At 38.4% G+C, this 25,863-nt stretch overlaps 2 protein-coding genes across 2 annotated transcripts; one reads left to right on the forward strand and one right to left on the reverse strand.

Annotated features, from left to right (window-relative positions):
- Window positions 1–1,320: 1,320 nt before the first annotated feature.
- Window positions 1,321–5,338, reverse strand: LOC115786510 (tumor necrosis factor receptor superfamily member EDAR-like). Its single transcript, XM_030738683.1, has 10 exons — window positions 5,291–5,338; window positions 3,495–3,608; window positions 3,231–3,409; window positions 3,036–3,151; window positions 2,875–2,925; window positions 2,580–2,690; window positions 2,416–2,479; window positions 2,188–2,326; window positions 1,685–1,724; window positions 1,321–1,589 (listed from the first exon to the last, which is right to left on the reverse strand). Exons 1-10 carry the CDS (start codon window positions 5,336–5,338, stop codon window positions 1,321–1,323), a joined length of 1,131 nt encoding a protein of 376 aa, XP_030594543.1.
- A 4,405-nt stretch (window positions 5,339–9,743) lies between these two features.
- On the forward strand, window positions 9,744–21,095 carry adgrg4a (adhesion G protein-coupled receptor G4a). The gene is made up of 24 exons (XM_030740113.1): window positions 9,744–9,777; window positions 10,009–10,046; window positions 10,160–10,308; window positions 10,479–10,538; window positions 10,717–10,800; window positions 11,134–11,219; window positions 11,328–11,398; window positions 11,494–11,521; window positions 11,648–11,670; window positions 11,798–11,940; window positions 12,016–12,145; window positions 12,948–13,054; window positions 13,151–13,367; window positions 14,791–14,956; window positions 15,291–15,443; window positions 16,108–16,245; window positions 16,331–16,376; window positions 16,639–16,742; window positions 17,051–17,172; window positions 18,909–19,177; window positions 19,434–19,539; window positions 19,840–20,120; window positions 20,454–20,555; window positions 20,661–21,095. The coding sequence occupies exons 6-24, from the start codon at window positions 11,175–11,177 to the stop codon at window positions 20,747–20,749; spliced, it is 2,340 nt and encodes a 779-aa protein (XP_030595973.1). The 5' UTR covers window positions 9,744–9,777; window positions 10,009–10,046; window positions 10,160–10,308; window positions 10,479–10,538; window positions 10,717–10,800; window positions 11,134–11,174; the 3' UTR covers window positions 20,750–21,095.
- Window positions 21,096–25,863: the final 4,768 nt, after the last annotated feature.

Consider the following 25,863-nt stretch of genomic DNA (forward strand, 5'->3'; position numbering starts at 1 on the left):
TCATCATAAAGATACTTGCAAAGCAGTTTATTTCTTTATTTTATATATAAGCCCTTCATAAATCCTGTTGACTACAGTCTTTTTTACCATATAAGGAAAAACATTACACATTAAAACAAACAAACAAAAAAACATAGAAATGTCAGACATAATTTTTTGGCAGATGATCACTTTTTGGCACAACACTTGAAAACCAACACAACGAGAAGGTCAGCCAAAGAGATTTTATACTAACTTTATAACTTGTATATCTTGAGTCAATTTTCGAAAATAATTCAGTGCAGAAAAACATATAATAAACTGTACGTTAATTAAACTTTAAATGCTTCAGACTGTGGCACCTTTAACCTACTGGAAACCGCAGGTTGCCCATTTAGTGATTCATCTTTTTAATAGACGATCATTGCGTGGAGGCGGGGGCTGTGGGGCGGCAATAGTAAGTAGAAACGTTTCCAATGACAGATGTGAGGACTCCACCTAGCGTTTATGGGGTAGTTGTTGCACGCTAATAAATGTAAAGTTAATCCGCAAGACCTGGTGAGAGTACAAGGTATTAAGTTTCAGAGGCAATAATTAAAATAAAGCCCACTTCAAGGAAACAGAAAAAACCTATTAAGCAACGTTTCTTCATGGCGTAGAATGTTTTTCTCCAGGTTTTGGAGTTTCTTGGTGTTTTCAGAGTAGAAGAAAATAAGATATCAAACTTGACTGAAAACGTGTTTACCATTTGCTTTTGAGATGAATATGAAAAATAGTGATGGAAAAGATTAAATACTTACCAGAGCTGATGCTCAGAAGACTCTGCAGATCTGGAGAAACTGGTAAGTTGGCAAACTTCTCCCAGTGAGAGAATAACACAATTTCTCAGGGTTCTCAGTTCTTTCATTTACTGTGAACACTGAATCCTCTGTCCTGGTCTGTCTCACATGCTTTAGCCAGAGGGCTGCTCATCATTTTACATGGTAAACAGGAAATAACACTGCACGTAGGGTGCCTTTGCAGTGACCTGGATATTTAACACTCAGAGGACAAATAATGGCTTTTCTCACTGCAGTCTCGCATTACATGATCTATTAAACATATATACAAGATTGGGGGGAAAAAAACTCAGGAAAGTCAGTATTGTGGTATGATTTAATTCCCATTAATACATCAATATTACATTTTGCTCCAAAAATGTGGCTTTAATGAAATGCCATGCCTTTATGTCCCAACAGTAGGTATTAGATTAACTGGGTGATCTGGTGATAGTCCTCCAATGAACAGAAATGCTCTACAGCAGTTAGACTCATGGCAATGGATCCTGTGGTCTATAAGTCATCATTTGTTCACCACAGCTCTGTGTATCCTCTCAAAAACTTCAGAATTCGGCAAGAGCACAGCAGCCTGGGCCAACTGGGGCAAGAGTGTGTAGGTGGAGGTGCGTAAGTACTGAAAAAGGTCCTGGAAGCCTTGGATACGAGCAATGACATGAGGTGGGACACCCAAAGACCGTCCCAGTCTCCTTAGGGTGTTGATGTTGTCAGCAGAGTCAAGCAGGATGGACAAGTCCTGAACTGAGTCATAGTCGAGCATCTCAATACTCTGACCTGCACAGCATCAGAACATTACACAACTGAACTCATCCTGATAGAAAAATTAAGGTCTTCACACAGTTGTAATGGCTGATGTGAGACATACATACCTTGAGCAACCTCCCATATTTTCTGCAATTTTCGCTCCATCTGATGTTGACATATTAAAAGAGACAGGGTAATAAATAGGTAGTAAGATAATCACCTGATATATACGGGTGCAAAATAAATTGACATAAAACTATATTTTAGGATTGAAATGTTTTGATGTTTTGAATTAATAAAAATGGTAGCAGCAGTCTTTGCTTTCATTATCAAGTTTGATACAAAGTACTTGCCAGATATTTAGATTTTAAAATTTCAGATCATTATAAATTAATTTTTATCAGCAAATATACTCTCAGACTTTAATTTCAAAATAAATCAAGTGATTAACTGACAGTTGCAGCCCTGATAATTACTGTTTTTTTTTCATGGTTAGATTAAAAAAACCTTTAATTTGTATATTGAATATATATACAATTTAAGCAGCTTCACAAATTTGAAGGTCCTATAGCCCAATATGCATTGCCAATGATAGTGATGTATCCATAGGTAAATCAAAGAAATGTACCTCCTGTGTGATGAAGCATTGTTGTTCCTCCCGTGTGATGCTTTCTTTATTCGGACTGGAGGGCTTGATGTTGGTGGTGAGATTAATCACAATAGAAGTAGGATGCATCTCATTGTCATGGCTCAGTGAGTTTAGACCTCTGAATAGGTTTGTAATAAATGACGAAAAAGATTAAATAAGGACTGATATAGATAAATGAAAAGCATAGGTGTAAAAATATCAAAGTACCTTGCTAAACCTTCAGCTGAAACTGCCTGTCCTTCAGACTTGGGAGCATATACAGGAAACTTCTCTAAAAAAATTGCAGCAAGTGTATATGATCCCCTTTTAGTCATACAAACAAGAAATAGGTGGGGAGAAATAGCAGAAGAATCAAGCATCATCTGGCTTACTGAATTTCTCAGCAATCAGGAGGAAACCCCAAAGCAGCAGAGCAAGGACGAAAATCAGGAAAGCTGTTGCTGAACCAATGAGGACCACTGAAAAAGTTTCTTCTTTGACTCCTTAAATACACAGAAAGGCAGTCAATTCAAACTGAATACAAGACTAATAAAGATAAGCAGGAGAAGATGGATGGATGGATGGATGGATGGATGGATGGATGGATGGATGGATGGATGGATGGATGGATGGATGGATGGATGGATGGATGGATGGATGTTCATAACCCTTCACAGAGTAACTCACTCTTCTCTTCTGGGTCTCTGATAATTTCCTTAGGTGAGCTGGTGCTACTGTCTGTAACAGAACCACAGATAACTTTTCCTTATCCACATCTCTGAAGAATCAGCACTCAGCAAAACTGTTTTTCAGGTTGTTAAAATATGCTGTCTATTTCTGGACCTTACGTGCTTTAAAACCTTGAGATGTTAAAAGCAAACACTCTTTATGGACTTTGTCATGACTATAACAAGGTAAGCACAGCAACTCCACTTCCCCAGCCATGCTCCTGAGTTCGTAATACCTGCACACATAACACAATAATGCTTAACACAAAATCAAATGTCACTTATGTTTATGTTGGCACTGTGGATATAACTCACCCTGGGAGGCACTGTCCACACAGGCTATCACTGGTGGGTGAGCATGCTGCCTCCTCACGGCGGTTCAGCAGAGTGCACTGAGTGCATCTTCTGCAGGGAGCCACACCTGTTTCTGTGCTGAACTTTCCTTCTTCACATGGAATACAAACGCCTTCCCCACCATCTCCAAAGCCACAGTCCTGAAAATCACATTTATTACAGAGAAGGAGCGAAGTAGCATAACCAGAAAATAAATGATAGCTTAAGTAGGAGTATATGTGCTACCTCTGAGAGCTCTTCTCCAGGCACACATGTAGGGCATGCAACACAAGTGCCATTAAGGTGTAAGAACTCTGTCTGATCACAGATGGGCTCAGATTGCACCAGCATACAGCAAACCTAAGGAAACGTACATTTAAAATTGTGAGAAGTAAAAGAAGTTGGAGCCTTTATAAAGATAACAGCACATGGTTAAAATAAAGAAGGAAAATGTTCAAGTTCAAGCAGGCTGCAATACTCTTGTAGCACTTGTTTCTCTAAAAGTTTTAGGACTTTCAGGACTAAATGACGTTTCTATCCATCTACTCAATCAAATTAACAATTCTGTCTGATATCGACCTGTGGCCTAGGGTGTCCTGGTGCCATGTCCACTTATGGACATCCTTATGTTTGAACATGGTGTTCATTATGGACAAACTGTGGTTTGCACACAAGTCCAATAACAGCACACTTAGGTTCAGATCTGGCAGGCCATTCCTCCCAGTCACACCCCTCCAGGTCTCACTGTCGTTGCCCACATGAGAATTGAAGTTTCCCAGTAGGATGATGGATGGAGCACCGTCAAGCACTCCACTCAGCGACTCCAAGAAGTCTGGGTGCTCTGAAGTGTCATTTGAGGCATAAGCTCAAACAACAATAAGGGCCCGTTCCCTGGCCTAAAGGTGTAGTGAACCGACCCTCTCATCCACCGGTGAAAACGCTGATTAGTTGCTGCTTGATTGTTATGCTATCTATGTTAGTGACCTGGTCTCTTTATCACTTCTTGGCAAAAATCCATCTCCTTACCTGTGTGTCTTATCAGTGCAGATTTCCCTGGTGTTCTCAGAGAGAGGAGCTTGTGAGTTGACAGAGAGAGGCGTTTGTTTTTGACTTACCTGTTCTGTGGATTTGGACCTCGCCATCTGGAATACTCACCTTGTTTCAATATTGATTATCTGTGTTATAAATAAACTTGTGAAGTTTTCAATACAATTTCTTTATCTTTTGCTTCTAAGGAGCCAGACTTTCTTGTAATGTTTTAAAGTGGTCTTGAGAAACATTTTTCCTTGTTTCTGAAGGACTCTCAAAGTTGTTCTTTGGACATTGGCTGCATAAAAAGGCATGTAACAGTTTTGCATCTACACATAACAGACAACTTACCAAAGCTCCAATTTTAAATGTTATCTTTAGACACTTTTTTAATAAAACCATTTTGAAAAAAAAAAACAAACAATTTATTTAGTTGAATCTATGAAAAATGTCAAACATAACACAGTTTGACAGGCATAAAATAGTATTTTGTGCCTGTTAGTTGAAAATGCACTATTAGCTGAAAACCATATTACAGCATGCTGTTGTGTGTCTTTAAAAAGTCTGAGGAAACTGGACAAGTGGAGGACTAAAGAAGTGGCAAGCATTAAAGCAGATGAACACTATCAGATCTCCGTATTATGGAAGCAATGTGGGATTATCTTGACAGAGAACAGAATAAAAGTCAACTTACATAAGAATTTCAATAAGCCTAGAGAACTATTCCTGAAGACTACTACAAGAAAATTATGAGAAAGATTGCCTAAGAGAGTTCGGGCTGTGCTGAAGAATAAAGGTGGTCATACCAAATACTAACTTTCAAATTCATGAAAATTGTAAAAAAAAAAAAAAAAAATCAGATTTAGTCAATATCATCAAAACATTGCCACACCTATTTAGAATTTTCCTAGCAAAACACACAGAAATGAGTTGCTTGAGACTTTTGTGCAGTAACTGTGGTACAGGAACAGTTGAAGTTTATAAATCTGTTAATGGAAAAAGATCAGACCTACCAGGAGCAGAAAAGCACAGAGATGAGCCTCAACTAGGTAAACATCCATGGTCTTCTTTGTTAACCACCTTCCTGCTGCACAAATGTCAGCCCTAAAAAGTACATGGTCTTGTGAATGCTAAAATCTAATGTGCATAACTCACAAAATATAAGGACAATCACATGTAAAATAAATACAGCTGATACCAAAATCTGCAAAGGTCAACACAGAAATGATATAAAAACTTACTTCAAGTGATCAGTAAAGTTCAGGCAATGTGTATCTCATAGACTCATTACTGATTTAATGCTTGCATGAACAGGGCTCTGGTCTGTCTCTCTATGAGTTTCCCCCCAACTCAGCACAGTGAGGCAGTGTTTGGGAATTCCCGTCATTTTACATCATTTGTGACGCAGAAGAGGTTCCCAGCCCGACTACCTGCTACAGACTAATGAATATAAGCCCCCCCTCACCTGAGCACCTCACGTCACATCTTGCCTTCTTATATTGCCTCTGGGGAACCCACTTGGCTTCTCTGGAAGGTAGGAGTAGAGAGGGGAATTAAAATGCATGAATGAGACCTTTGTTAGCAAATATATTTAAAAGAAAGGTATTGTATTTATTTGAAAGAATTTGCAGGCTGGAATGAAATCTTGGATATAACTACCACAACCACCCTCCAGAAGGTAAGACTTATATTGTGAATTGTGTATGGATTAATAATTAATAAGTCACACAAAACTGTGCAATTGCAATATACTTTTTGACCACTTGGTGGTAGTGTAGACACACACAAAAAATGATGGAGCATTTAAGTCTCCTAGTTTACTAGCACGGCAGGATATTATGGCATAAAAAAGGCAATATTGATGGGTTATTAAAACTGTTCAGACTTAAAGCAAAGCCGTACTATGGACTTCAGGTGTGTGCATCTGAGCATATGTCACACAGAAAAGCTAATTAGGTTTGTTTAAACAGTTATCACCAGAGGATGATTGAGGCACACACATACAATAACATTACTCTAACTTGTTGACTGACATTAAGCACACATCCATCAATGCACGCATGCACGCACGCACACACGCACACACGCACGCAGCCCTGTTGCCACAGGTGGAACATACTTAATTAACCTGGAAATAATCTGCTTTTACAAGCAATAAAAAAAATTATACGATTATGTTTTGTGTTTATGAAACAAATCCATTGATTTAAGCTTCTACATATATGCTCGGTATCCATTAGAATATTTCACTAACCGTTCACCCACACGTGGAAAACGGTTAATGTAGCAACCATTTACATAAAACTTGTTACATATTGAGTCAGAAGGGGTCTCCTGAACACATTTGCACAAAATAGGTACGGTATGTCAAATGAAAGCACTTCCTTTGTTCGCTTGTTTTTACTTTTAAGTTTTGTCAAAAAATCACTTAAACTCAGTGCACATAATGAACAAAAGGGACTTAAATGTGTTTATAGGAGACACTTTTTTTGCAGAGGTTTCATGTGGGCATGTGTTTAAAATTTCCTTGTTTGGTAGTAATGTTTACTGCCCTTGATTAATGAGTAACTCAGGGAACTAAGGGAACAGGGTGTGGAGGTCTTCTTATAGAGTAAAAAGTGACGCTGTCCAGCAGTCTTAGGGCTCAGCTTGCTTAAAACTAATTAATCTTTAGAATTCAGCGAGACCATGGTAAGTCCTCTCTCACACATGTATGTTTATTGTTAAGTTTTTTTTTGTTTGTTAGTTTTTTTTTGTTAGTTTTTTTTTCCAAGGTGAATGAATGAATGTTTCTGTCGCCCTTCAGCAGATGACCACTTGACTGGCACAGAAAGTGTTTTGTCTGCTGTCATGAACTCCATCAGAAGTCTGTCTTCTCTGGCCGTCGGTTTGTGTATAATCGTGTCAGCATGTCCTCTACATTCATGTAAGATGAACTAATTTCAGAGTACTTGCAAATTTCTAAAATAATGCATGCTATGCCATTAAATTTGTATCTGTAAAAACAGAATAACTTCTAAAAAAAAAAAAAAATTATAATTACCTCTTTTGGGAAAGTTGATATCTAAATAACAGGAATGACCTGTGAGTGACTAAAAAAAGTTATTATTTTGGTCAATAGCTTACATTATGCTTTACTCTGTATTCTGGCTTCTCATATTTCTTTCCATCTGTTTAATTTCCTCCCATGTACTAATCACAGCAGCCTCTGCTAGTACGAGTCTGTGGGGTAAGAAGTTGCTGTTTCAGCCCCTACCTTGTTTGTGGCGGTTACAACCGGGGGTTGTGGTACCAGCCCTCAGGGAGCTAAGTGTATGCGTGAGTTTACGACGCACCGTTTTAACAGAATGGACAGGTTTTGATTACAAAGCTCCAGGAAACAAAGAGACAGAGCTGGGACTTGGAGGCCAAAATGGACAAATAATTGTAAAGATATTTGGAAAACAGAGGCAATGGAAAAATAATAATATACTGAATGAATGGCAATCTGTCTGTCTCACCTGGTCAGGGCAAGCTCAGCGGCTAAGAATCTATGTCAACAGTAGCTTTCTGGATGAGGTAGATCTAAAAACAAGCCAGCAATTGTCCAAAAATGGCACTCTCACTCTTGGGGTGTCTCATTATGTAAGCCCAAATGGTGAAATGCACCCAGTGAGTGGCACAAACCTGGTCGGTGAGATTGGTCTGTTTAGGATGTGGGCCAGAGAATGGAGTCGTGAAGAACTGAGCAGCCTGAGTTGTGCAGATGGAGATGTGGTGAGCTGGGACCTAAAGCTGTGGGACCATAACTGCCATCTTCCGTCTGACAGCAACCTGAACTGTGGTAAATACACTGTGGACTTCAATTGTTGCATTTCATGATTTTACAGTTTACGCTGTCTGGACTATGCACAGTTTTCCATCTGGCAGGGAACTTCCCAACAACATAAGCAAATATTACCTAAAAATTCTTCTTCTTTTTTTTTTTTTTAATTGAATGTTCAATTAAAGGACGTTTATCATTTCTGATAATACTCAGGTAATGGTTCAAATTTGAACTAAAATATAAGTTTTGGTTTTAACATTGTGAGGATGTTTTTTGAGTGTGCTGTTGAGGCCCAAATTCTGAAATATTCTTTTATAAAGCACGACCCACAAGGGCAATGATAACCATTTAAAAAAAAAAAAATTCTCAATGCAAATTTCTAAAAACATTTTCAGTCCTGAGATGTTTTTGGAAAATCTTCCCCAATGTGATTTCTAATAACAAAGGTAAATTATTTCAAATGCCTCACTTTGAGCTTTTGTGTTGGGGACATTTTTGGAGTAACACATTATAGAAAACATATCAGTCTGCCTGTCCTTAAACTCTTGAAATGTTGTTTAGTGATGCATTCATGCTCTTTAGTCAGTTTTGGTGACCTCATGACTTTTCCTCCAGTGACATCATACCAAAATGTTAGTTTTGGTAACTATACTAATAGTATATTGTATGGTCTGAAGGAATAAACCATGCCAATTTAGGACTTAGGCCAAAATGTCAAAATCTTTGGCACTTCTCACCTAGAAGATTCTAGGTTTTAACCTGCTGGCTGGTTGGGGTCTTTCTGTGTGGAGTTTGTTTGTTTTCCTAATCCTGCACAGGCTTCCTCCCACAATCCAAAGGCATATTGGGTTTAAAATTAGCCATTGGTGAATCTGAGCTTGAATCTTTGCCTGTCTCTCTGTGTTAGGCTTGTGATTGCAATGTGTCCAGCGGTGTCTACTATTGTTGAAATCTTTTGATAAATCTTCAACTTGCCTAAATAACACTGGGAATATTTAAAAAGCTGCCATTAAAACATTTTAAGATGGTTAGGGCTTAGTCTTCTGATAAGATTACTGCTAAAGATTTTTTAAAGATTATCAACACACATTTTTAGAATTATTCAGTATCCTCACCCCTACATGTAAAAAGGTGAAAATTAAATGAGAGAGGAGATCATGTTACTGCTAATTAACTGCAGTTTGAGATCAAAGAAAATGCAGCTTCACATTGCTATATTTTCATATTTCACAGCAGTTAATTTCATCTTCTTTATTAATTTTTTAGCATGGTCACTCTACCAAATCAAAATACAGACATTCATATTTAACACTTCAAACGCTGGAACATTTGGGGTGTTGCCAGAGGACATTACTAGAAACTGGGTAAGAAAACCTTACCAGAATTCAAATACTCAAATTTGTCTGTCACGGGAATTGACCTTCTCTGTCATCTATTACCAGCTGGAGAGCATTTTCCCCAAGAACACATCTATCTATAGTGTCTTTGTGCCATACCCATGGTAAGATGCTTTTTCATAGCTAAACATTCCTCTCAGTATACCTAAGAATACTCAATGCAAAACAAACAAATATGGTGACTGGTGCACTGTCATTGTAACACTCCTGACTTTAATTTCTGTGTTCTGTGTTCCCATGCAGCCATAACTGCCACATAGTTAATAATTCTGCAGCTCAACATGAACGCCAACCTCAGGTACACCTCTTTAAGGAGTCCTCAGTGAGATTTTCCATGGAAAGGAATAGTAATGTTCTCAAAGAGAAGCTAATTAGAGAACAAATGAAAGGCTCTTTTAGATGTTATTTTCCGAGGAAGTAATTGTCCAGTGCAAGCACCGAGATCAGTCCTGAGGCAAAGAGGGAAGTTGTAAGCAAATAAAAGCAAACATCCTGTCAGTAAAGTTCTGAAAGATTTCTGTTTTTTCAGGGATGGAAAGTGTTATCACACTCAGTCTGTGGGAAGTGGTAAGATGACATTAGAACACACAGAAAAGAAAGATTACAAATTACAGGATATGTGAGGGATGCAAACAAGTTCACGTGTAGACTTAATGCATTCATTTGGGGTTCATTTCTAGTTCCAGCTGTGAAGTCTATGTAAATGTAACTCCTCCTGCTGATGTTGAAGTGGTTCAGACAGAGATTACAGCGTTGCTCAGTTTGCCCTTCTCTTCCCACTTCCTCAATCTGTCAGTTCAGGCTAAGGACGTCATTGTACTTCCTGTGGGTGAGTATCCCCTGTACATTTCACTCTCACATACACATACATGTAAACTGCACCCACTTTTTTAAAAATTAAAATTTCAGTCATTGCAGACATAATTAGGACCAGAGCTCATTCCTGCAGTTCTGAATACAGCTAATTGTACTTAAGGCTTTCTTTCTTTTTTCATTCAGAATGGTTCCCTGAGGCGACAAAACCTCCACCAACTGTCAGCTTTAGTATCACTACGCCAAGTGAGAATGCCTGTAAAAAATATATATAACAATTAGCAGTGCATTGTCTAAATTGATTATTGTTGTCATATTTTGTTGCACATGATAATGTGCAACAAAGTCTGCAAGACAATCCTGACATGCCCTGTGGCATTACAGATCTGAGGGATCTGTAATAAAGATGTCATTTAATTTACAGAAGCAGCTCTGACTCCCAGTCCATCAATTCAACCAGCGAATACATCAACCACCAGAGAGCCTGTGGACCTCAATGACACTGCTGGTCAGTACACTGACTCACGTAAGCCACGTTTATGAATCCTCTTTGTCATTGTTCATTTCCTCTTCAGTAAACAGTTTCAGCTGTTTACTTTGTTATACTTTTAAAAAAAATCAGTGAAGGAACTGGATCTGCACAAGGACCCTGCTAAACAATAAAACATTGGCATCATTGGTAAACAGACACACGTGGCTTCCTACACATCAACATTTTGGCTTTCAACAAAGAATTGAGACAATGGAGGAGATGTTTTTTTTTTATTTAGTTTCACAAGTAATCATGACAGTTGCAGTTGCAAACACGCTGTAAAGTTTAACTGTCTTTACATCCCTGCAGTTGGACCAGATACATTCTTTAGAGCTGAGTTGGCCTTAAACATGACTGGCAGCCCTATGAATCCAAAGGACATTATTGAGAAATGGGTAAGACCCTAATACAATTGCACTGGAACGCTACCTACAAACAAACAAACAAGCAAACAAACAAACAAACAAACAGTTTGAGTAAATTTGTTTTGTTTTTGGCAAAAGGTGAAAGAGCATTTAGAGGTGAATAAGACAATGACGGTATTGAATCTTGTTGTAAAAGACACTGCTGCCAGGTGGGTGCAATAAGATTGCATTTTTATTGCAGATTTAAGATCTTTTTTTTTTTTTTTACATATTTGTTACACAAATATGTTCTTCTATTTTATAGGAACATGGAGCATTATTCTGATTTAATGGTGAGTATGCAGTCAATTATAATACCAAGACAGGTCCTATAGAGCAGTGTTGTGTAAATAAATTGTAATACTAAAAAAAGAACCATTGCAGTTAGGCTTTAATACGCTCTCTGCTTCCTTCTTTAGGCTTCCCATGACCAGCAAAAACAGTAGGTGACAATTAATATGAAAGAAAGAAATATGCCCATATCTGTTTCTTCATTCATTATGAAATTAGGAACCACTCTTGCTCAAATCAGTGTCTCTGTAACTACTAACTGCATGTTTCATCACCAGATATTACTGTACCTTCCATGTTCAGAAATACAACAAAAACAACGTGTCAGAAATTGAAATTTTAATTCATGCTGCCTTGGCACCAAAGTATAAAAATGGCTCTACTGTTATACAAACTGCGGAATTGACACTCAAACACATAGGTAAGCTGTATTTTTGATACAAATAAAAACAGAAATGTAGATTAAGTTATGGAAGACTGACAGCATTTTTTTCAGTGCCAGGAAACTGTTTAGAAGATACTACTTTCACAATCCATGGAAAATACACATGGCCTGAAGAATTTCCACAAAAAATCCAAGAAATAGGATGCATTGACCCAACATCTGAGAGAGCCTTCAGACTCTGGTAAGACGTTATTATGTTACTAACCATTAGATTTAATATTTGACCAGAGGCAATGACTCTTTAATGGCACTGTTTATCAAGCAGTTCAAAATATTGGAGGTTTGATTGCTTTATAGCACATTATTACACGATATCTTCCAGATAATTATGTAGTAGGCCTGTGTGATTGTTGAGCTCATTGAGACAAGAGTTAATTCATAGTTGTCTGACTATGAAATATCAGTTTATCTTGATAAATTACTGTTCTTTGTATCTTCTTTGTATCTTGTTCTTTTAACTTGGTCAGATCTTGGTGAGTTTTGTCAGAGCAATCTGTTCCCACATAGACAGCCCAGCAAGACGAGAAAAGTTCCTCATATAATGCCCTGTTCCAGCCGCTCTACCACACCATGTGCAAGTTCAGATCCCACACGTAACACTGATGGATCGCTGGCAGCCTTCAGCTCAATCAGAAAAAAATCAGTTTCCTTTAAGTGAATTATTAGTGTAATGAAGGGCTTTTTTATGCTTCAGTCGCTGCATCATTGTGAAGCGGGAATGACTGTGTGATAAGGGTAATAGGTTTTATGGTCTGTTAGTGAAAAATTAAAGCACTGAGGTTTATTAAGACAATTATCAGCAGAGGATTGTTTTGTTTTGTTTTTTTGGCAGTATTTTCAGAAAAGAGCAATGCTCTTACTAGCTGAAGACAAAGACATGGATAAAATGCAACTTAGTCCAACAAATTAAATTAGATCAGATCATGAAGATGTTTAATGTCTTCTCTTTTTATTCCTTCTCTCTGATTCTCTTCTCTGTTTAGTACGTTAGACATTGAAACTGACATGACCAGCTGGGCTGACCCTTACATGAAGAACTGCAATCAACATCTAACAATATCAGACCTTAACAATATCACTGTCACTCCTGGTAAGAGGATCAATATTCAGTCTGATTTTATTCCCATTTCTTCACAGGTTTAAAGCAAGCAAAACAAAAATTAACTCTAGTGTTAATGATTTCCAGATAATGCTGCTAAGGTCGTGGACATGATCCAGGACCTCGTGGATATTCAGTTAAGTAATAGCTCAGAGCTCTCGCCCTCCCACCTGGAATCTGTAGTGGAAAAGCTCAGCGAAGTCGTTGACGAAAGCGTCGTTAACTCTGCTGTTGGAGCCGACATTGTCAGCATTGTTTCTGAGATTCTGCTTTCCGAAACTGATGTTACTCCAGTTTCAAACAAGTAAGAAAAATGAAAGTTGGACAAGTTTCTTGTAATCTTCTATAGCAGTGGTTCCAAAAGTGTGGGCTGTTGTGCACAGTTATATATTAATGTAAATGAATTTATTTATATAAAAAGTGGATTTACCATCCATTCATTGCCTTCCACTTATCCGGGGCCAAGTCGCAGGGGCAGCAGCCTACACAGAGAAGCCCAGACCTCCATCTCCCCAGCCACCTCCACCAGCTGATCTGGAGGGACCCCAAGGCATTCTCAGGCCAGCCGAGAGATATAATCTCTCCAGCATGTCCTGGGTCTGCCCCAGGTCCTCCTCCCAGTAGGACATGCCTGGAACACCTCACCCAAAAGGCGCTCAGGAGGCATCCTAGCCAGATGCCTCAACCACCTCAACTGGCTCCTTTCAATGTGGAGGAGCAGCAGCTCTACTTTGAGCCCCTCCCAAATGGCTGCATTCCTCACCTTATTTCTAAGGGAGAGGCCAGCCACCCTTCAAAGGAAGCTCATTTCTGCCACTTGTATTCGTGATCTTATTCTTTCGGTCAGCTCATGACCATAGGTGAGGGAAAGGAGGTAGATTGACCGGTAAATCAACAGCATCGCTTTTATGCTCAGCTCCCTCTTCACCACAACAGACCAGTGCAGCGTCTGCATTATTGCGGTCGTGAGCTGTCTGACGATCTCACGTTCCCTTCTCCCATCACTTGTGAACAAGACCCCGAGTTACTTAAACTCCTCCACCTGGGGCAGCAACTCGTCCCTGAGCTGGAGTGGGCACTCCACCCTTTTCTGGCTGAGGACCATGGCCTCAGACTTAAAGGTGCTGATTCTCATGCCAGCTGCTCCACACTCGACTGCAAACCATTCCACTGCGAGCTGGAGACCACCACCTGAAGCCAACAGGATCGCATCATCCGCAAAGAGCAGAGACGAGGCCACCAAGGCAGAAGCCTTCCGCCATACGGCTACGCCTAGAAATTCTGTCCATAAAAATTATGAACAGAATCTGTAACAAAGGGAAGCCCTGGCGAAGTCCAACACCCGAGACTGACTTATTGCTGGCTACATGGACCAAGCTCTTGCTGTGGTTGTACAGGGACCAAATGGCCCACAACAATGGGCCAGATGCCCCATACTCCTGCAGAACCTCCCACAGGACACCCAAAGGGACGTTGTCCCTTGGGGTATCCACATGTAGACTGGATGGGCAAACTCCCACGCACACTCGAATGTCCTCGAGAGGATAAAAAGCTGGTCCAGCGTTCTGCGACCAGGACTAAAACCACACTGTTCCTCTTGAATCCGAGGTGGATTTTCTGGTTTTTAAATGGGCCGCAGTACTGACTTTGGGAACCACTGTTCTACAGAAATGTACTGTGCATTGTTTCTATCAGTTAATCTATCTGCTTTTCCTCCTTGGAAAAAGTTTCCTCAATCTAACAGATAGGATGGGGGACAACATGGAATTTCAAGGTGAATCTGCAAATTTAACAGCTCCCTCACTGGGCTTTTCCATGATCAATGTGGATCCAGATGATTTCAGTGGTCTCACCTTTGGTGCGTCCATTGTTTTACCAACTATGAGCCCAGAGGTGAGAGGTTGTAAATATTATAATGAAGAGGCAAGCAAATTTTTATATGAAATATTTCCTTTAGTTACAAAAGTCATAAATAAAAGCTAATTAAATGCCATATTTATGAAGTCAATGCAAAAATAAATAAATAAAAGTTTCCACCTGACTGCTTGTAAGGCATTTTTAGTGCAACAATGCCCTTGAAAATAAAGGTAACTGTTCTAAGAAACAGACATTGTGGCCTCAAGCAATCATGGCACATTAGGTTTTAACAAGAAAAGCTCCATGAGCCATACAGGTTGTTCTGACATAATCTGCAGCAATGTGACCCTGTTTTATTTAATTTTTTCAGATGTTTGTGGACCAGGGCTTTGTGAATAAACCACATCCCACTGCAAATGCAACCATCTCTTTGCCTTCTGCACTCAACAGCTTTTTCCCTACTGGAGGGAGAAATACAACTCGTGTTCAGTTTCAGTTTTATGGAACACATGAGCTTTTCCAGGTACTTTATCTTCTGTTATGATTTGTTATTTTGTTTCCTAATTGTTAGTCTTGTTTTTTTTTCTTTAAAAATCCAGTTTGCAAGTTCTAATGTTTACATCTTTGATTTTTTGAGAGAAAACGTTGCTTTGTTTCTGATATCTATAGCACAAATTCAGAAAGCTAGAGTGAGGAGAAAGTAAGCTTAGCACAGCATAAAAATAGGAACACGGACACATCTGGCTCCATCTAGCACAACTGCTAACAGCTGTTACTACAGAAAACTATATTATATCTGGCTCTCTGTAATGGGGCAATTTAAGGTTTTACATGTGCCATACGATTTCTCGGCTGGATGCAGTCACCTCCTGTGGTGGCAGGCAATAATTTTTACAAAATTAAAAAATAAGAGCGGTAGCTAGATTTTGCTACCTTTGGACAGGGTCAGCTTAGTTCTTTCCAGTTTTCCAGTTTTCATACTACACTTATCCAACAGGCACTTGGATGTGGCTTGATATTTACTCCACAGACAGGCTATCAGCTGTTTGATCAATAGCTTGATTTGCGGTCAAATGCTATTTTGTTTTATTTTGGAATTACATTTAAACAAAAAGCCTTCATAAAACTTTACTGCCTTCACTAACTTCATCTGGTTGTTAATTTGTTAACCAATTGGTTTAAAACAGGATGTGGACATAAACAATGCATCACAGAGCAACTGGACTTTAAACTCATATATCGTATCTGCCAGCATCAATGACAGCCATGTCATCAACCTGAAAGATCGAGTGGTGGTGACCTTCAGTCATCATAATCCCAAAAAGGTGACATACCAATGCTTTTCAGTGTGTCAGTAATATGAAAGTGTGTGTGACTAACATCATCATCATCATGTCCCAATATTTACAGCCACGGGACAAGGTGCAATGTATGTTTTGGGATTTTCAGAAGAATGGTGAGTTAAACATTACTTATTGTATTGTATATACTTGGATTTAGATGAATGACTATAATTGAGCCTTATTCCACTACTTCTGAACTTTCCAAACACTGGAATCTGTGCATCTGTTAATGAGAAGGTTTAATCAAACAATATAAGTGTGTGTGTGTGTGTGTGTGTGTGTGTGTGTGTGTGTGTGTGTGTGTGTGTGTGTGTGTGTGTGTGTGTGTGTGTGTGTGTGTGTGTGTGTGTGTATCTTTGCTGGTATGTGTGTCAGGTGGGCGGGGTGGTTGGAACAGCAGCGGCTGTGAAACTGAGAGCATTTCTTCTCATCAGACCAGCTGTCTCTGTGATCACCTCACACATTTTGCTGTGCTGATGGTGAGTCATCAATCTGCTTTTTATAGATTTAACCAGAGAACAAACTCCTACAAGCACCAGCATACTGTGTACAATCTGGTCAGTGCTGACTGCTTGGGTGTTTTTCTGCCAGCGATGGGAGATAGTGGTATTAAAGCCACCACGTGTAAAACAATTTGTTATCATCATATTATTAGTTTTCAAATAGCTGTGAGAAGAAAAGCCCCACTCTCCATATCTGTGGCTTCTTAATATATTATAGGGGATGCCAGTGTTGTATTTACTTACAAATATTTACTTTTAGGTTTTGTTTGTGTATTGTGTTTCAGAACGTAGACAGAACCCCTCTCAGTAAGACTGATGAAAAGATTTTGACAGTGATATCATTTCTTGGATGTGGTATATCCTCCATCTTTCTGGGCCTCACCCTCCTCACCTACCTTATTTTTGAGTAAGCAACATACACTAATACTATACTGACTTTGATTTCCAGTGCATGACATTTTTATTGGCAGCTACAGTTGTGGTCAGAAGTTTCCATATTTGTACCAGAAGTAATTTGGAGCTTTCAGTGATTTGTTTGAGTTATTCTTTTTTCAGGGTGGAATGATTGTACAGCATACATTTTTAATGACTTAAAAAAAAAAAACAATAATAAAGTGTACCAACTCAATATATATATACATTCATTTAAATATTTTAATAAGTGGTCCTGAAGGTTCTACAATAGCTTTTAACTTGACAAGGTCAAGGCCTATTAACTTCTCATTGAGTGATCGTGATTGACTACAACAGAGGTATTCAACTCCAGGTCTCGCGGGCCGGTGTCTTGCAGGCTTTAGATGTGTCCCTGATCGAACACACCTGAATCAAATGGCTGAATTACCTCCTGCAGTCAGGTTCTCCAGAGTCCTGCTAATGACTTCTATATTTGACTCAGGTGTGTTGAAGCAGAGACACATCTAAAACCTGCAGGACACCGGCCCTCAAGGCCTGGAGTTGAATACCCCTGGACTACAACGTGTAGTTCACCTTTGCCAGCATAAAAAGAATTTGTGTGACAGCACTCATTGGATTGGCCAATACTCAGAACAATGGGAAAGTCCAAGGAACTCAGTGAAGATCTAAGAAGGAGAATTGTAGAATTACACAAGTTGGGAAGGTCTCTTAGAGCCATTTCTAAATGACTGCAGATTCCAAGATCATCTGTTGAAACAATTGTACACATAAGTACGAGTTATTCAGATGTGTCACCACTGTGCTAAGTTCTGGAACAAGACCCAAACCATCACCCTTTGATGAGAGGAAATTTAGGATGTTCAGGAACAAAGCAAGGCTCAAGCCTGCAATGAAGTGGGAACTGCTGGAACACTGTCCACAGCATCACTGTCCACAGTGAAGAGAGTTTTACATTGGCATGGTGCCTAACAAGGGAGAAAAACTGAAATTTGCAGCTGCCCACATGGACAAGTCAAATGCCTTCTGGAGAAACGTTTTATGGTCGGACAAAGATTAAGCTATTTGGCCACAATGACAAGAGATATGTTTGGAGGAGTAAAGATAACCTACGAATGCTGTCAAGCATGACGGTGGTAGCAGCATGCTTCCAGTGTTTTGTGGGACTGGTGGGACTGGTTCATTGCACAAAATGGACGGAATAATGAAGAAGGAGTACTACCTCCAAATTCTTCAACTTCACCTCAAATCAACAGCTAGACAGCTGAAACTTGAACACAGTTTGGTGATCCAAAACACACATCAAAACTTATTTTGGAATTTATAAAGCAGGCTAATATTAAGCTTCTGGAATGGCCTTCCCAAAGCACTGACCTCAACCCTGTTGAAAATTTGCAGACTAAACTTAAAAGCCAGGTCCATGCCAGGAAACCAGCCAATTCTGGCATGAAGGGTGCTCCAGTATCCAGCCAGAATTATCCCAGAAGCTTGTTGATTGCTGCCAAAAGCATCTGGTTGAAGTGCAACTTGCTAAAGGACACTTAACCAAATATTAGTGTGGGTGTGTGTACATATTTGAGCCTGTATGTATACTTTTTCACAAGAACAAATAATACATAAAACATAATAACACATAAAACCTCAAAATCAGTAGTACATAGTGGTAATTTTGGAGTGTCTTTGAAAGTATCAGTCTGTATTGGGGTCTCACTTGCTGTTTATTTCAAACAGGAAGCTACGAAAAGATTACCCATCTAAGATACTCATCAACCTGTCAGCTGCACTGCAGGGGCTGACCATGCTCTTCCTTCTTAACACTTGGCTGTCATCCTTCTCCAACTACGGTCTGTGTATTGCCACTGCTGCAGTGCTCCACTATTTCTTGTTGGCTTCCTTCATGTGGATGGGCCTGGAAGCTGTGCACATGTATCTTGCATTTGTCAAAGTCTTCAACACTTATATTCCATCTTACATCCTCAAGTTCTGTGTTATAGGATGGGGTAAGACAAATTTTAATGTGTATTATGTGTAAAAATGTGTATTAGAACAGGAATGTTAAATCTTTAGCAGTGGCTTACTTGTGCTGTCAGTGTGAAAAGGACCAGAGGACTAACAAAACCTCGACTCTCAAATTAAATCAAAATAACTGAATTTATTTATTGTAAAAGGACATAAATTTGCTTGAATTCAGCAGGACAGGCTTGAATAATTGCAATGGATAAACAGAATAAAGCTGGATGTTTTGTGTTCTCACAGGTATTCCTTTAGTAATAGTGTGCCTGGTGCTGGCCATAGATAAAGATGCCTATGGCAATCTTGCACATGGAGAAAATGAAATGGTTCTTCATTCCATTGATGCTTTGTAAGTACAGCAGCTCTGGAGTATAATTGAGACAAATGCTGGCTTAGAAATGTGATTAATCTAGTTTTAATACAAAAAAATCAAGAGAGCACTGATTTGCACTGTTTAGTTTATGGGGATAAATGCAAAATATAATGGAAACAGTGAAGCTGGCATATTTAATTTGCCATGTACATTTTAGTTAATGAACAAGTCATCTCTCAGTAGAGGCTCAGATAAGTGAATTATGTTGCTGACATTGTTATTGATCCCAGTGTAAATTATATTTTGACTGATCCATTTTGCCTTGTCTTCCTACAGCTGCTGGCTGCAGAAAGATGTTGTCTTCTACGTGACAGTGGTGGCATTTCTTGGACTGATCCTGCTGTGCAACATATCTGTCTTCATCGTGGTTCTGATCCAAATTAAACGGATGGGGTCCAATAAACTGTCGGCAAAAAGCCATAGCTCTGTGCTCGACGTGAAGTCAGTTGCCAGTCTCACTGTCTTGTTAGGCCTGACGTGGTTGTTTGGCTTTTTTTCATTTGGACCCGCCAGAGCAGTTCTGGCATACCCGTTCACTGTCCTCAACAGTTTGCAGGGTAAATCCGATTTGTAGTTACTATTAATTTGACACTAGTCACACACGTGTGACTCGTGTCACACTTCTGTAATTCTTTATTGAATTTTCCAAGGATTTTATAATTATCTTTTCTCATCTCACAAAGAAGCAAATTAAAAAATGGTCTTCTTTTTAGAATTATCACAAGCATTAAGAAACCCTTAAGAGTGTTTTCAAGGCTAAGAGAAATAGATAAACTAAAACACTTAAATCTATATTCCTTTTTAAATGTCAAATTAAAAAAACACACACACAACAAACTGAAAGTGATTCTGTCTGTTTTTCTTCTTTTGCTTTTCTTTTTCTTGTATAGGTTTCTTTGTGTTTTTGTTCCATTGCTTGATAAAGGAAAAGGTGAGGAAACAGTGGAGAATCCACCTGTGCTGTGGACGTTTGAGACTCAGTGAATACTCAGGTACCCACCAAAACAATGCATTTTGACATATGGCATATTGCAGCAAAAAAGCCATATGGCTGACATATTTATTTGTTTTTTGTATTTCTTGTCTTCTGTGTTCAGACTGGAGCCGCTCTGTGACTATGGGGGACCGCTGCAAAAAGAAGAATCTCGTTAACTCGGATTCACTTGCTTCTGGCAGCTCTCAATAGGTCTCCGACTCCTCATCAACAGCAGCATTAAACCACCACCATCACCACCAGGGGGCATGAGAAGGCAGTTGGATGATTTCTTCAACGTTCTTCTAATTCTGTTGTTGAATTACAAACACAAACCGAAAGGTTAAGAGATAAACACCATGTGTTATGTGTAGGGAAAGCTAAAATACATCTCTAGTTCAGGGAGAAAATGGATCCAGAGGCAATCTTGAATTTTGACTTAAACTCAGTCATGAAAATTGTGTGAGAGTAAAAATTGTGTTCTGAAAAGTGTGTATTCATTGTGAGAACAGTAAACGTCTTAAAAGCCTTACAGTTTAATTTATTCCTTTTTTTTAATATCCTTATATTGAAGTGCTGTTTGGCAAGTGTTTAGTTTGTGCTTGTAAAGAAAAGCATAAAGTGTTGAGTAAATGTAATGTTATGCACATCAGATTCTAATCTATTTAAATGTCATACAAATATTAGACAATAATAGTTTTTATTTCAATAGATTGCTAATATAATAGTGATTTAGTTGACTTTTTAAAGTATATTTTCTAATAACCTATAAAACATTTGTCACTGCTTACCACAGAATAATGAAAGTGTAGCTTTGCATTGATCAATCAGTGAGCCTGTGAGTGAACATTGTTTTGTGCATGCATGAATTAATTTAACCCATGGCCTTATTTTTTTTTTGTAACAAATAAAACTGAACACGTCTTATTTTTTTTTTATTTGACTGAGAATTTATGATGATTACTGATGATACTCTACACAGACTTAGCACTTAAGACGAGAAAGCTACAAGTTACCTATAGACCCCTACATCTATGGCCATCCACTTGAAAAATGAATTATTTGATTTTTATACTGTAAGACACGTTCACAGAGGATCACTTACAAGCTACAGTTGAACTGAAAAACTTTTTGACACTGTGCTGCAGATTGTTTTAAGCTTTGGCTTGTCGTTCAGGTTCTGAGGAAACCTGCTCGATAGCATTCTGTTCATAGCTCTCATGTGTTCATGTGTGCTCACACGCCCACCCAGGCTGCCACATCTAGTAACTTTAGAGTCTCTGTGAGAACATTTTATCTAAAGCAGAAAAGAAGACGAGAAAACGTCTGACGGCTCTTTGAGTCAAATCCATAACTCGGGTGCTTAAACAGAAGCCAATTCCAACTATTGCCTCTCATTATTGCCTTTATCAACCAGTCAATGCTAGGTTGCACTTCCTGGTCACCTTTGTTCATCATCAGGTCAGGTAAGAGAAACAAGTTATTAAAAATATAACTAAAGCAGATTTTCATTTACAAACGAACTTCTTAGTTCAGTGATTTTCCAGGTGTCCAGGTATCATAATTACTGTCATTTGTTGCACAGGTTTTTTTTTTTTTTTTGGTGCACCATCAAATATGTTGCTGGGTTATCAAATATGAGGTAATGTTAGCAGTAGTTATCATTTATGGACCTTAAATTTAAACAAAGTGAAAGTTGTCCTTTGCAGTCTGACTGTTTGTGTTCAGTGTTTGAACATATTAATCATCATGTCAGCAGTGTGTGATATGAATAAATATGCTTGTGGTTAAAAATGGATCAGATAGGGTTTAGTATATCTGTCAAAGTATATAAAACACGTGAATGTGAATTTTTTTTTTTTTTTAAGTAACAAGACTGATAATGACACTAACAGAAGAGAACTAGCTTGTTGGGAAATAATGAATAAAACCTTTTTCATCCTCTAAACCTTTAAAGTAGAACTGCTTCAGAAGGGTTTGAGCTGTCTTTTGTTTGATTGTGAATAAATCAAAAACATCCTGTATTATCTGTTCACCAGTCACAGCTGACCCATGGAGGAAAGAACAGACAGTCCAATAGCCGTTAAGGTGGAGAAGCACTCCAACTTTGTCATCCTGACATACTTCCAGGGGGACATTAACAGCATGGTGGATGCTCATTTTAACCGTGCTCTCAAGAAAGATTACAACCCCAAGGAGTCAGCAGCAAAGACAAACAAATTCTGTAAAGCTATTAAACTGGGTAAGAACTTAAACTTAACACTGCATCACTTTACTCTAAACAGAACAGTCAGTCCAATTTATCTTCATTCTATGACTTATGTCTTTGTCCCTACAGAGAAAACAGTAGGCACTTGTCAGACTAGTGCTATTGACTGCTACCCAGAGTCACAGGCCTCTCCTATGTCAGAACGTCTGCTGACCATCACTACTGCAAACAACACTCGTGGCTCCTGGCCCACATTCCCTACCAGGACTGGAGAGGGCCCTGGGTTGCCGACCATCTCCTACTCCCTGTCTCCAGATGGGTTGAGTCTGACTGGACAGCAATATGCCTCATCCCTGCTCAACCTGCTGCAGAGCGACCGGGGAGAAATGGGGCCCATTGCCTCCAGTTCCAAGCCTGAGCTGCTTCCCAGCTGGACAATCCCTCAAGGATTTAGAGAGTCTGTGGATCCTGCTGCAGCCTTTGAACCTGGTAATTCTGCAGCCATAATACAGAATTTTTATAAAAGCTTCCATCTAGGAAAATGATGATAACTGCATCTGAGACAGAGAAATGCTTTAGAATAAGGTTCACAAAATCTTCATGGGGGTTGAAAGAAATATAAAAAGAGATTTCCAAAGACTTACTAAATAATCCCTACTAGTCTCATTCCAAAATGGAATTAGTGCAACATGCATCTTTACATTAGATCAGTGAGTTCTGTGTGTAACCTTGTAGAGCTAATGTAAAGCTACCACCAAGTTGCACTGTTTCTATTTTGTTTGTTTTTTTAGTAGATTCCAGTATTTTGGAATTTTGTTTGAAGTTAACATTTTTCTGTCTTTCCTTTACTAGTTTCTTTAAGTCCCCCAACTTAAAATATTTTCTAAATGAAAAATAAACCAATTCTTATGTGTTAGGAATGTGTCCCTTGATATAAATTAGAGGAATAACACCCAAAAAGTGCTTCTTACTAAAATGCCCCTCACACCCCCGTTTTTAAATTTTATTTAAATCATTACTTTCTTAACCTTAGAACACTAACATCAGAGGATTTTCACCCATGTGAAAGTGTGAGTGATAGTGTTACAGAACTCACATTAGTGTTCTACAGTTAATGAAAATGAATAAGTAAGCGCTAAGCGCTAAAAGAAAATTGGAAGTAATACATTAAATCAGTAGAATTAATATGCTTACATTAGCTTTGATCCCACTGAATTCACAGAAAAAGTAGTATCCTTTACCTTCCCATAATAAGTGAGTAATCATGTGCCATTTTGCACCTGATTCAGAGCTAATCTTAATTATTCATCAAGAAATTAGTCATTGTGCAGGTTCATAGATGTGACAAACTGCAACTGTCTAATCATTTTTTGAAGCTGGTGATCTTTGCTAATTATTGTTGCTATTTGGCTTCTTTATGCTACTGTGTTAAAATATATATGTACAACATGTATCATATTATATATTGCAGCGACATTTTACTGAACAAACTTGATTTTGCACATCCATTCCCTTTTGTCAGGACGCCATCTGGAAAAGAAGGACTTGTACTGGTACTGAAGGGAAAACGAATGAAACAGAGAACAGCTTCAACCACTCCACGAACCTGCGGCGCTGCAAAGCCACCTATCTTTCTGTAGCCGTTTTTACTCAATCGACAGCTCCGCGAGGATCATCTGAGAACGCAGTGAGAGGAAAATTACCTCAGTGCCTTAGCATGTAGTAACTGGAACAATCTTTCTAAAAAAGAACAGTCTCTGACAAACTGGTTCTTCAACTCCATCATACCAGAGGGCAGTGTGTGCTGTTGCTCTCTTTGGTGGGGAGTTAAATGAAGGCTTTGTTTTCTTGTGCCTTTTTAGGCATTTTTCTTAGTGGGCATACTTTAGCAAATAGACCAGTATTAAATATGAACATGAACATAAATATGAACATAACTAGCAATTAATCTGTCTACAATTCACCTGGACTTGTCCTTTAGTTGCAGCGATGATAATTTATGTGCATAGGAACAGAAAAATGAAGGATAATGATACTGTAATAATGGCTTGTTTTCTGTGATTTTGTGGAGGTAACCTGATGCTGTAAAAAGAAATCATGAACATACTAAAATAAAAAATCTGAGCAGACAGTTAAAACGCTCAGACATAATTTAATGCTGAACATACGTAATATGCTCATCATGAAATGGCTTTAAAGCAAAAAAAAAGATTAAAAATTATGTAGTTTGTAAAATTATGAGCACATGGGGAAAAAAAAAAGAGTAACGTGAACAATACTGCCACCTTTTGGCAAGTTTTAGATCAGTTTCCCCTCATGTAGGAGCATTTACCCAAATACTGAACTTAACCTTTGACACTTTATGGACATTTGTTGTTATAGTTGTGTTATTTTGCTTAAAAAAAAAGTTAATAAAAGTTTTTAATTACAACTGAGTATTTTCATACTGTGGCAATGTTACTTGTACTTTGATAAATTATGTGAATCTTTCTTCAACTGCTGCATCTAATTTATCTTAAACATTAGTAAATGATATTATGGAAAGTGTTATAGTTCTCAAATAAGTACCCAAAAGCATGACTCGGTACATAAATGTAAAATGTTTTACTTAGAAAAAAAAAAAATGCATCCAGGCTAATAAATTACAACAGGCTATGGCAAGGTTAAAAGAGAACAGACGAGTTTAGGATTAAAACAAGGGCAAAGGTAAACAGACCAGTATCAGTATTATATTTGAGTCTAGCACAAAGAACAACTCAGGTATAAGGAACAACTGAACAGTAAGTGGAGAGGAGAGGAAGTTATTTTTAAAGCAGGAAAGGCAGGCATGTGGGAGTGCCATGGTCTGAAAAGGTATGTGAGCACATCTCACAAAAACCAGAAGGAATGAAAGACTAAAAGGAAAAAAGTTCAGAAACCCTTCACAGTCATTGTGTTCCTTAATAAATAAATAATTGAGACAAAAGATTGATTTAATATGGGCTCACATACAGTGAAAATTCATTGTAAATACTACAAAGGTTTCACAATTATTAACAATGGCATGAATCATTTTGTCAGTGAAACTTAAAACCAGATTTAATTTACAAATGTAAATCTGCCATCGTTTTATTGTTGA

This window comes from Archocentrus centrarchus, chromosome 10 (genome assembly GCF_007364275.1).
Source record: "Archocentrus centrarchus isolate MPI-CPG fArcCen1 chromosome 10, fArcCen1, whole genome shotgun sequence".
Lineage (NCBI taxonomy): Eukaryota > Metazoa > Chordata > Actinopteri > Cichliformes > Cichlidae > Archocentrus > Archocentrus centrarchus.